Below are 12861 nucleotides of genomic sequence, written 5' to 3' on the forward strand. Positions count from 1 at the left end.
ATGGGAGACGCAGCAGCAAACCTGGCAGCTGGATCGAACCCTGGCAAAGCTGCCTGCCCAGGACGGACGCAGGATGCCCATCAGGTGGGAGCAGGGTTGAGGTTTCCAGAACAAGAGTTTTGATCCAAGCATCCAGCATAGTCTGCTTTCTAAGCACAAAGCTGCACGGGAAAATGGTTCGAGGAGTGCAACCACTGTGGTTTGTTACAGCACAGTCTCTTCCTGTTTGGAAACCACCTAAGCAAACACTGATTTAGGGATAAGGGAAATAAAAGAGAATATGGCTCAAACTTTCCACTAAATCCCTAGAAGTTTCAGCTTTTACATGCTGTGTTGTCTTTACATAATGAAGTCACACTGCAATTATAAATGAGAGTGACTTGGCTCCGCTTGTTTGTTTTTAACTTGCAATTATTACAAGGTTTATCACTTATTACAAGGCATGGTGAGAGCCAGTATTGCAGCAGAGCCAGAAATGATGAACTTCCTGCAGAATGTACTGGCCTGACAGGGGTGAATCAGAAACTAATTAAACTGGGAGCTAGGTTAAGTGCAAGGGAACTCAACCTCAGCTGTTGCAAACAAGCAAAATTCTTCCTTTATTGCAAGGATCTTTATTCACAGATCCAGAGTCTTGCTTTCTGAGTAATAAGAAAGCAAAAAGGACTCAGGTCACAATGCATTTATCCAACAGGCTTCTCTGACGCCAGGCGAGGAAGGAATCGGTTCGGTCTGTCTCTTGCACTTATGTGCTTCTACCCAATGATTTATTTGTCAGACTTTCAAGGAAATAAGCTATCAGTTCAACAAACATTTAAGCATGTGCCTTACCATAATCATGCTTAATTCCCATTGACGTGGGACTCAAGTGTGCATTGAAGACCTTTTCTGAATCACTTTATACTATTATATTATTCTCTTACTTCCCCAGCAAAACACCTGGATGTTGCCAAAGTGTACTCACCAACAGAGGCAAAACTAATCCTGGAGGTTGCAAATTAGAGGGGCTACATCCAGGGCAGGGTTAGGATGCTCCTGCTGTGAGGAAGGGACCTACAGGGGCTGTCTTGGACAGTATTTTGCCGCAGCCCAGCAGTGCTGCGGGAAGAGGTGACGTTAAATCAATAGCAGCAATGGTCAGAGACCAGCAAACTGCAGGGGTCCGTGGCCCGCCTGGGCAGCGAGAGCGGCACCAGCACAGCTCTGCTGAAGGTTGCATCTGGAGTGGAACAGCTCCAAATCATTTTTATGGCTGATAATAAAAATGTGTTACCACATAATCAACACAAAACAGTGGCAACGGTATCCTTTCCATTAAAACAACATGTTTTAAATGAGCGCTCTGCTGATAAATGCTGTAAAAAATTTAAAGGCATGCACAGAATAATCCAGTATGCTCTTTTATAAATTGACTATATATACTTAGCAGTCATTAAGGCTCAAACCATAATAACAAGTTTATTTTCCCTCAGCACAAAATGATAGAGGTCAGAAAGTCTCCAGACTTGAAATTGCCGAGAAATTCTAGTTTTTATGATTAGGACTAAAGAAGTACCCAAAAGAAATAAAGTAGAAAGAAGAGAGCTCTCACATCCGTGAGATCCACAGAGCCAAACTAAAGAAGGAAAAGCGCAAGGGATTTAGTCACATTCAAAAATCTCAAACTATACACGGCTCTTTCAACAAGGAGTGTCCTCTTATAGGCTAGCATAGCACATAGCACAAACGGGGTCCTTACGCATTATTGCAATAGCACTGGAGCCATTCATCTATTTTCTGTCACGTTCTGTTTTTCTTGAGGCTGCCATTGCCGTAGTCAAGGGACTCAAGGAGAATTCCCACTTTCATTAAATAAAAAAAGAAAGTTTCTAGCCCTCTGAGTAAACTGCTGGAAAATGATACCACAGAGGCTCACAGCCAGAAAGCAAATTAGCAAAATGTGCAATGTATTAAAGTCTCTGTATTAAAGTCTTAGTATTTTCTAGTCAATAAGGTTGAGGTAGAGAGCGAGATAACACCAAGTGAAGAAGAACTTGTGGTTTTGATTGGAAATCCTCATTGGAAGCAGTGCCCCCACCTCTGTTGCTGTTACCACTTCCAATGCAAAAGCTACGCCTCCATGAAGACTGGCGGCAGGAAACATCCTAATGCGACCACACAAATGAAATACGTCTTGACGCCATGGGTAACGTTAGTCACCCAACCAACCAGAGCAGGCACAGAGAACTAGCTGAAGGGCAGCGCTTGTGGTTGCTGGCTATGGTGTCAGGAGGGCAGATCCCTGCAGAAGACATGAAAACCTTTCCTCCCCGGTTTGCACTGCATTGCACCAGGTGAAGGATGGCCTCAACTCAGCAAAACACTCGGGCTTTTGTCTTTTTGCACGTATGGAAGCAAAAAGTCAAATCTGAGCCTAAATGGACACGCTGAACTGGAGCCTCTGGCAACAGAGGTCCCGCCGGCATGAGGGCTTGTCTCTGGTTTCCAGACCCCACCTCTCAGACGCAGCTGAACTGGGTCAGAAAGCTGGAAAGAACTGAAATGGGGCCGCATCTCCTGCCAACACCGCAGCAGGAGACGGGCCCAATGTAGGAGACGGCGTGTGAACGCGAATGGAACGCAAGAGGGATGATGCACTGTGCTGGCCAAGGAGCTTGCAGGCCAGCGCCAGCGGTAGAGGTTATTGCCTGCAAAACTCACCCCTGGGCCTTTCGAGTCCCGCAGAGCCGCCGGGCTCACCTCTGTACAGGATCTGGCGCTTGCTCTTCTCCCGTGGCTCAAAGCCTGGCTCTTCACTGTGGGGCCCGCTCACACGTAGGGCCCTCAGCAGGGACATTACTGTTGTGTGCCTGAAGCTCAGTCCCAGCTTACTCAACCCACCTCCCCCTTTTCTATTTGCCAGCATAAACTTTCTAAACTTCAGACACATACCACATTTCCTGCGTCAGATCAAAAGCTCAGGCCAGGGACAATGGAAACGGGAAGAAGGTTTTCATCTTCTTGAGATGTTCAGTGTCAGAGGACTTTTTTTGGCTTGTAGTGGCTTTCAAGAACCCTATTTTGGTTGTTCCCACACATCAAAAGAAGATTTCACAAACACAGCCTCCTCCCATCATCTGTCCTCCACTCGCATTCCTGATGTCCTGTAACTAGTAGGTGCTAGAAACAAGGAAAGAACAGCCGAGCTTCCAAAGATTTCAAAATTGATATAACAAGGCTCAGAATGCTTTTTCTTTGGATAAAAATCCATGGAAATGCAGGGGGAATCATTTGACATAATCCAGATGGATATTATTAATTAATAAACAGGGGATATTTGGTCTCTTGAAGCATTGGCAAAATTAACTCCCCTCCATCCCTCTCTAAAGAGGATGGAAAGAAACTGCACGAATCCAGCTCATCAGCTAAAAATTCCAGTGTAAAATAAGATTCCCTTGATCTTGTAAAGACACAAGCTGATTAATAATGGTAATTGCATAACTTGTTGGACATATCTTTCTTTATAGCAAATTATTTGGCAAAATATAAGAGTTTTTTAATCATTCATCAAGACACAGAGCTAAACAGGGAGTTTTTCAAAATCTGATGGAGAATGGTATCTCTCTTCTAGCAATATGAAACTTGTGAACGCAAGGCTGCTAGGCAGACGCAACTGCTTGGCTTCAAAAGCCAAAAGATATTCAGTAAGTGTCCACTAAAATCTGATAAACTGGGTGCCCAGAGAGAACCTGAGTGACTTCATCCTTATTACATCTTAGAGGCTTTGGCCAAAGGGGATAAGATAATTAGTGCATGGAGGAGTTTTTGTTATATTGATAAATTACGGGGGGAGCAATAGCTGATGTCATTGTAGTGACCCAACGTAGACCAAAAGGTAAGGTTTATGTCATCAGCTATTGCATGGAAGACAGAAACGTGGACCAAAGCCTTCTACCAATCCACAGGTAGCACAGTTCATGCTCTTTCTGCAAAGGTTTTGCGGTTTTTGTACAGTTTTACAGGATTTTTTTTAAAAAAAAAGGATGCAAAAAGTGACTGTTTCATCAACAGGTATCTTCTGGAGGGGAATCAGAGCAGAGAAGACAGAAAAGCACAGGCTAGCCTACTAGTTCAGATGAAACGCAGGCAATGTTCAGCAGATCATCAGATTGTTCAGGCTTTGCTTCAGAGAGCAGCAGTGAGGGAAGGACTGGCAGTGGTCCTACTGGGTCACTGGACTCTGAGGCACCCGGGGACCTTCTCTGAAATTGCTACACGTTGGAGACTTACCTCTGCTGCTGTGAGGCCATGCAGCCTGCCATCACTGGCACCCCGAAGTGTTAGAGCCAGGGGAAGAAGCTAGATATGGAAAGGATCCAGCAACACTTCAATGCCGTGCTAAGAGCTCATTGCAGAGTGAAGTATACAAAGGAGCTCAAAGTGAAATCAGATTCCTCATCGTTACTTTAAAACACCTGATAAAAATACATCAGAGCTATAACCTTCCACCTTCAAAAATCACATCATTCTTCTCTGCCCAATTTATTGCTTGTTACCTGCTGGGGATGTAGCAGTGCTACGGACGTGGAGCCAGGCCAGCCTGAGATGAACTCAGTCTTGACAAAGTAACATCTGTTCTCAGCAATGGCTTTGAGATCAGCTCTCTGCTTCTCACCAGGTGAGGAGCCCTCAACTCTGGCCAACAGATTCACATCAGCTAGCTCAAATAGGCTGAGATGCCTTGTGGGCTCTCCTCCTCCGCTGGATCCTAAATGAAAAGCTGCAAGAAGAGAGCGGCACAACTGGAAAAGATTAAGGGGCTTGGTCCAAGCTGAAAAAAAGGACCCAAAGTCATTTTTCTCCTATGATCATACTTTCCTTATGATGCTTGACTAGAATTTCTGCTTGAGAATCAAGTGGAAGTTCACATGTTTGGGCATGGGATTACCAAAGGAGCTGAGCACTTACATCCCTTAGGCTCCTCACAAACCTCCCTTGCTGAAAACTACTTTTTGTCCACAAAAGTATTTTTCTTGAAAAACAAAGCTTGTAAACAACATTTCCAGGTATTAAACACACCAAAAGCATTTCCTCATGCAGACATAGGATTTGCTTGGCAAATTAAGTTGCATAGGAGAACAGAATATTTTAGTTATTTTAAGAAAATATTAAATCCATTTGACTAAAAATGCCAAACTTGTAACTAAAAGACTTTGCGGGAGGGGATGCTGGAGGAAGAGATCTTTGAAGCCTTTTTGTGGTTCTGGCAAACGATTTACAGTATTGGCGAAACACATGGAACAGTCTTAGGGGACAGGTTGCTCCTTCAACCCAACAGTGATAAGAAATAAGATCCAACAATTACCAGACTTGAAAACAAAAGGATTCTAACTGTCATTCTGAAAGACGGAAGCATGCCCAAATGCCAGTACCCAAACTGCTTAAAGTGCCCTAATCATAATCATGATTATGGCTGATGAGAAAAAGGTCAGTGAGACAGATGCAAAGTTCAGATATGAACATTGACACAAATTCAGTTTGCCCACTCAGTTTTGGTTCATGGTTCCCCCTTGTAAAAATCAGTTAGGAAGTTGCATTTTATTCTTAGGGACATTTGTTAGGTTAATTGACTACAGAAACTCAGCATTAAATTAAAAATTTTACAGGGATTTATTTAAGTCTGTTATTGCTACTAGAAACCAGCCAGTTATTATGCAGCTACCTGTGAAACAGCCCAAATACTCCTTAAATTCAATGCATTACTGCAGCTGGAGAAGCAGATTCTGCATAGGGTCATTAGGAAACCTTAGAGATTAGGTAAGTCACCTTCCTGTTCAGAACAAAAAGAAAATAAATTACTGCTGGAAAATCCATGAAAGTCCTTGAAATATCAAGCAACCACTAATGTTCCCTCTATAGGACCAGCAGCAGCCTCACAGCCAAGGAACTGGGGTTTCCCTCCCAATCTCTCAGCCATGTCACAGTACCATGAAACATTTTCTGTTTTCCAAATATTTCTCCGCTACGGCAGGAAACTGTTCTATTGTCTATCAGAGAAAGAAAAGACAAACCCCATAAAACATCCCAGACAGCTGCCAGTATTTCACGTAGCTGCTTGGAAGAAGGGAAAGATACAGAAACATTTCATACAATGATTACATTAAAACTCCAAATAATGGTGCTTCATAATCAAAAGACACAGGGTAGTGAAGGTGCTGTGGGGTAATCTGTTCTAAATAAATGGGGTGATTTCATATAAATAGCAATGTATTGATCAAACTCTGTGCACAGTACAAAGATTTTCTTTAAAACCTTTCAGAATCTTCTGCGTGGGGAATCACATTACAAGGACTGTTTTCATGCAAAAAATATGCATGTCGTTTATCAATCACACAATGAATCCATCAGACACTAGATATGTAATGTTATCTCCCTCCATTAAAGCTGTAAGTGAAATGCCACAAACTTCTCAAAAGCGGTGTCAGGAGATAAGACTGGGTTATATCAACTCAGATCAAATGCCGCACTCAAGCTTCAACCAAAAGCTGGGATTAATATCGCACTGCCCGTAGCTCTGTAGTTATTAAAAGAAACTGGGTGAACAAAACGAGCAGAATTTTTATGCAGCTGCCTGCTTAGCCGCTAGCACTCCCTGCTCTCTCGAGCTTCAGTGGAGTTTGTCTGGGCTTAGTCCTGTGACACAGGAGGGCAGCATCAGGCTCAGGAAATTCAGAAAGGAAGGGCTGTACACTCTTCCCTCTAAGAAGCTCTGCTGGCCTAAGGAGAAACTTTTCATATGAAATAAAAGCGGGGTTCATTCTGCCCTCCCATCAATGAGGCTCTCTGCAGGGTCAGGGGGTGCTGTAGTGATGTCAGGTAAGATGTCGTAGCAGAGAAGTGAGGTTTGGCATGTTGGGCCTTGGGGAGCCTGTGTGTCCAGCCTGCACACTTTCTTGTCCTTGACCCAGGGTCAAGACCATCCTCCCTGATGTAGATTCCCATGGCCTGTAGGTTTCAAGCTCAACACCATCAATCAAGCTTTCAAATCTCTGGCACCCAAGTGGGTCTGGTATCAAGCAAATGGGACAGGCTAACTCCATCCTGGGGAGATGACAGGGTAACTCAAAACAGGGGGGATGAGGATGGAACCTGATTCCATCCCCCTTCACCTCCTTTCCTGCAGAAACATCTTCTACATCCACAAGGACAACCTAAAGCAGCGTTAAGGGAAGCATAAGACATATGAAGAGTTTGTTCTGCTGAACAGTTCAGCCATGTCTCAGAGTCTCTGTCCTCCCCAGGGGCTATATAAGCACCGGTCCCTAATGAGTCATTTTTCATTCCATTTGCTCTGTGTTTATTCTTGCTTCTCGCTTTCTGATCCAACTCTCATATTACAAAAATCAGAGGGTTACTTTTATTACCTCATTTGGACGCTGATCTTACAAGTTGGATGAACCAACTCATCCTTGTAATAAGAAAGATGAGACCATTTCTGGTTATATCCTCATTTTTTAGGGGGACAGCTGTAAAAGCCTGCAGAAGACAAGTGCAGAAAGAAGAAACCAGAATCTCGTAGCCTCTTCTTCCATGACCGAGTTTAAGTTTCTTTAACTTGCCCTTCACAGCCACTGGAAGACAAATATGCGTTTTACATATCCTCACACATAACCAAGAAAGGCACAAGGAGCCAAGTGCCCATTGCAGAGGTGTGAGGAAGAGTTTGTTTTACACTTATCCCTAACCTACTCTATTAAAGCAAAACTCCTCACCCAGCACCAATCTGCCCAGGTCCACAGTGCCTTCAGAGGTAGTTTTCCACACATTTGCTCTCACCCTTGGGCCTTGCAGTATTTATAACAAGACTACACAGGTTGAACGTGCCTCAGAGCCCTTACAGCAGATACCAACGGCCTTACCTGTTTGAAGCTGACTGGCTACACTGAGGTGGCTGATCTTACCCGTTGCCATTCCCCGAGCTCACCATGGTCATGCTGGACTGAAATTCAAAAGAGCAAAAGCAGCAAAGCTCCTCAACTTCAGCTGTCTCCAGAAAGAGTACAACTGTGGCAGGAAAATCTGTCTCTGCTCATAGGAATGATGAACTACCACATCTGCCTTTTCAGAACAAGACAGCAAAAATCAGGAGGGGAATCGGTCTCCAACACCGGCAAGGGATGTGTATGCCCACCCCATCACTCCTGTCTTCCTCTGAACAACTTCAGGCTGTTGTGGTGAAATGAGACATTACAAGAAGACAGTTTGGAGAGCTCAGAGAGAACTTCACATCCAGATCATCCAGCAAAATAGGGACCTTTCTCCAAAATCCAGAGCAAGAATGCAGACAATACTAAGCAAATGCAAGCACCTTTTTAATGGTGCTAGCTATTATTGAAGAAAAACAGCTGAGGTACATAGATCAAACTGAACTTAAATTAACCTTGAGAAAAGGGTGAATCAGCACATTTATTTTGTGTACAGTACCAGCATTCGTGTAATGTTGCTTCACCTTCCATTTAATTGCTACAGTCAATTTTTGCACAGCACCCACAGCTTTTCCAACAAAGTGGAAGCCAAAAGATTGACAATGACATTGCTGAGCTGTGCTGCAGAAGGCACCCTTGCAGAGACACCATCTTTAGTACTTCACAATAGAAAGAATGAACTTATTTCCCTCTGTAAATGTCAACCCTTTGATGAGCTTTGCTCCCAACTTGGGTCTCTGTGGGAGCATAGGAAAGTCAGAAGGAAATCCATCACAGCAACAACACAAATTGCCTCACTGCAGCACTAAAAAAAAGACACGATACACTACGCTCGAGATTAAGAAATGACAAGAATCAAGTTACCCAAAGCCCCACTCTCAAGAAGGCAGGGAGAAGGTGGTGTGGTCTTGGCTACGGCTGGGACTGAGGCAGTACCAAAATCAGATCAGTGCTGGGTGAGAAGTTTTGCTTTAATAGTGTCATCTCCAGGGTCTGGCTGGCTACATCTTGGCACTGAACTTTGCAGGCATCTGCCTTGCTGTCCTCATGTCGGAAGGTCTGCTAGACTACGAACTCTTCAGCCAGCGAAACTATGTTTGTTGATGATGACTCAGTGCTCTCTCCTGAACGCAGAGCAGGTTGCAGCCAGATAGCTGCCAACAAAGAAAGCATTTCCTAAGGACGGCACATCAGGTTTGTCAGTCAGGAGATAAATACCAGTTGCTGCACAAGTGTCCTAGGTTAGAGTAGGAGACAACATGCTTCTGCCTTCGCTATAGCTCCCAGGGCAAGCAGGCAGCACTTCCCAAATGCCGTGGGCTAGCTGTCAGTTGGTGCCAACACCAGAGAGCAGACTGCTTTCAGGTGATGGGAACGTCACCCCATTTAAACCCGCTTCACATCTGCAAGACAAACGCACTGACCTGGTTGCAGTTTCACTCCTGGGCTAAGACTTCGCAAGGGGATTTGGGCAGGAAGGACCTCCTTCCTTCTCCACAAAGGCCTGCCAGGGCCTCCACTGAGGTTGCCATTAGCCTCTTATGCTTTGCAACCCAACACAAGCGCTGAGCAGCACAAGCCTGCAGAGCGTGGTGCTCTGATGTTGCAGCAGGCTTTGGTTATCGTTTTCCAGTGAACCAGACATAGAAAATCCTGGAAAACGAAGGAAGGTACAGCTGGCTACAGGTTGAGCATGAGAGGGCTGATTTACGTCTTTCTGAGGCTGGTCCCATGTCTTTCTTGGATTTGGGACTGCACACGCAGAGGTCAGTCACCAGCCCCTCTCTCCTCTCCAAACGCCTCCAGCTCCTCGCTGCCAAAGAACACCCACCTGCCAGGTCCCGCTGCTCAGAAAAACAATCCAGCTCATCTTTGTCCTCTGCACTACAACAGTTGTTTTCACTCGAGCAATTCTGCTCCCCAGAATTTTATTCCCCCCACCTCTTCGTTTTCCTGTAGTGAAATATAACTGTGAAGGCTTTGAGGAAGTTCCAGACAACATTGCTCACTCCATTGCAGCACAAACAATTCCCAAATTACCATCATATCATGCACTGGCCTCAAAAATACCACACATCTACCCCCCCACACAGAAAGGTTTCTCCCCAAATTCTTTTATGTCATTGATAACCATCAGTTAATGAATAATAACAGCAGCACATACCTGAAAGGGACCAAAGCACTATATCTAACAGCCAGGATTGGGCTGTCACAGATCAAAGGGGAATAACTGACTCAGCTGCTTCGTTGCTAGACTGGAACAATTTATCTGAATCCCAGTAGGTAGAAATTAAAACAATTTGCAGAAAAAAAACCCACAACGTGAAAGTCTCTCCTTAACATTTGTCTCCACTAAACTATGCATGAAAACGTCCCATCGTTCAGAAAGGGGATAAAAAAGCAGGACTGGATAGCACTTGAAGAGTAGTTCTAACAACTGTTCTTAGAAAAATCTACATACCATTACTCCTCTGTTTTGCACTCTATGTTGGTAAGGTTTCTACAAGGTATTTTTAGTGAGAGAGACCAGAATCAGAGTCTGCTTCTTTCCCGAGCCAGGGGAATCACTGCTTTACAAGCCCACGTTATCAACCAGCTGAAGGCAAGAGATTTTTCACACAGCTCCATCTACCCTCTGTTTCTGAAGCAAAACCTGAGCCAACGTGTTCCAGTCGAGGGCAATAAGCTAGTTATTGTTTATTAGCAGCTGCACACTCGTGACAGCAGCGAGCACGGTCCCAACACATCACCACACATCAGCCAGCGAGCCCGTCACGAGAGCCGGCCAGCTGGAGACAAGGCAGATACAGTGCGAGGGCAGGCTTATAATGGGCAAACACAGTGATAAGTGTGATGGCAACACATGGCGCATTATTTCTCAGGTCTGAGCATTATTTAGGAGGAGCTGAGCTGAGCAGCCGGAGGGAAGGAGGAAGGCAGAGATGTAGCTGCGTGGGAAGCGGAAGGAGCTGGGCTAGAGATGAGCGATGCCCACGTGCACAGCAGTGCTGCCCTTGTTTCCTGGGGCTGAACCACTGCCACAGTGTGTTCCTCGCTGTGGACAGAAGGACAGACACCTGATCACTCCAGGGCTGCTAACTCAACATCTTTTTCACTGGCAACTCTTGGAAATTTTTGCCAAACAGAAGAATAAAGGCAGGTCCTTACCTTGGCCTCAAGCGTGTTTAGCCTCTCGGTCATATCTGCTAGTCTCGTGCAGTTCATGCATTCTAGAAAGAACAAAACAAAACGATGTAAAATTTCTATGTACTTTGCATTTTAATCCACGGCTTTCAGCCTACAGACCCCGATCCCTTTTCTGAATCAAGGCACACAGAAAAGTGATTCAAGATCAGCTAGGGAGTGAAAATAGGTATTCAAATCCATTGCACAGGTAAACAGCCACAGCCATGTTACATGAACCTTGTTCGGGGATGTTTAGTGGGGCAGAGTGTGAAACCAAGTTCCCAATAGGTAGAAGGTAGATGAAGAAAAAATTAGTTTTAAGACTTTTCATGGTGCCAACCAGCATGACCTGTTGCCCCAGCAGAGACACTTGTTCTGCCACTGGTGCAAGCTGGTGCAGCGCATGCTCCCACCTCACAGGCTGCACAACCGCTACTCCATTTAGCTCGGTGCTGTACCCTCTCCTATACTCTACATCCTGGTCAAATACTGAGGAAAGCAATGAATATACAAAATGCCCATCTCTGTAGAGTCCTGCTCCATCCCTGGGTTCCCAGGCCCTGTTACCACTCCCACAACAAATCATCTGTCTCAGTGACAGTAAGAAAATCCAAGACGGATCCCAGGGCTGATGCAGACCAGAGCTGCAGTACGAAGTGGTTTCCATCTCACTTTGCTGCATAGAAGCAACAGATAGGCAGCAACCACCAAAGGGGTCTTGACAGGATGCCTTAGCAAGAACAGACATTAACATAATGGGCTCTGAGTGCAGTTTAAAATGATTGCTTGATACAAAGGACATCACTTATCTAAACAGAAGGCCTGCTGCTTTGCCTCTGTTTTCATTTCAGCAATTTTTAAGTGAGTGAAGGAGAATAAAGTCCTGAACAGAGATTTAATCAACAAGGCACTTCTCCCAGCGCTTTGCAGCAGTGTTCAACTGCCCATTTCCAGCTCCCAGAAAAGATTTCCAGACTGGACCACTCACCTATCGTGACTTTTAAAGCGCAGCAGTTGTTAAACAGGGAAAATGACTTGCAGCATGAAGTATTTCAGAGAATAAACCATGCATATTCAGGTGATGAATCACTGCCATCTCATGTCCCACAGAGGAGAAATACATCTCTGTGTGGGTTTCTGGGCTCCTTAAAGGTCAGAGCCAGTTTTCATTAACTGTCCACAGAAGAAGTATTTCATCCTGGTATTTCCATAGGGCTGGGGAGGTTGGGCTGTAATTCTTAAACCCCTTAATAGACCATTCAGGTGCAGCTTAGGCTGAGGCTGCATTGATGCAGGGGATGTTGAGTAAACCCAGTGCCTGCCTATGGTGAGGAATGGGTGAACGTGGGTTTCGGCCTGACTAAACGTCACCTCGACACCTAGGACTCAGTTGTCCCCTCCAACAAGCCTTGTCCCCTTTTTGCACAAAGAGCCCCAAGGAATCTCTCCAATCTTCACCCACAAACACTTTCAACTTTTATGAAGCACATGGTATGTACTGATGGCTTTCAGCCATGCAAAGATTTTAGCACACGGCTCAGAGGGCCAGGAAGCTTGGCTGTTCCACGTTAGTGATTTACAGTCTAAGAAGATTGCTTGAGTGCTAACGGTAACCAATCACCCATTGCATAAACCTTCCAAAGAAATTCTCTCATTGACCCTCTATGAGGAGCTGCGTAGCTTCCCAAAGGAGCTAGGCATAGAGCTTCCA

At 45.0% G+C, this 12861-nt stretch overlaps 1 protein-coding gene across 1 annotated transcript in view; it reads right to left on the reverse strand.

Moving 5' to 3' along the window:
• Positions 1–12861, reverse strand: part of COL26A1 (collagen, type XXVI, alpha 1) — a 122336-nt gene that overhangs the window by 1492 nt on the left and 107983 nt on the right. The window contains exon 3 of the mRNA XM_009694630.1: positions 11133–11194. Within this exon, the coding sequence (XP_009692932.1) occupies positions 11133–11194 (62 nt within the window). The remainder of the gene's footprint in view (positions 1–11132; positions 11195–12861) is intronic.

This window comes from Cariama cristata, unplaced genomic scaffold, assembly GCF_000690535.1.
Source record: "Cariama cristata isolate BGI_N322 unplaced genomic scaffold, ASM69053v1 scaffold11342, whole genome shotgun sequence".
Classification (NCBI taxonomy): Eukaryota; Metazoa; Chordata; class Aves; order Cariamiformes; family Cariamidae; genus Cariama; species Cariama cristata.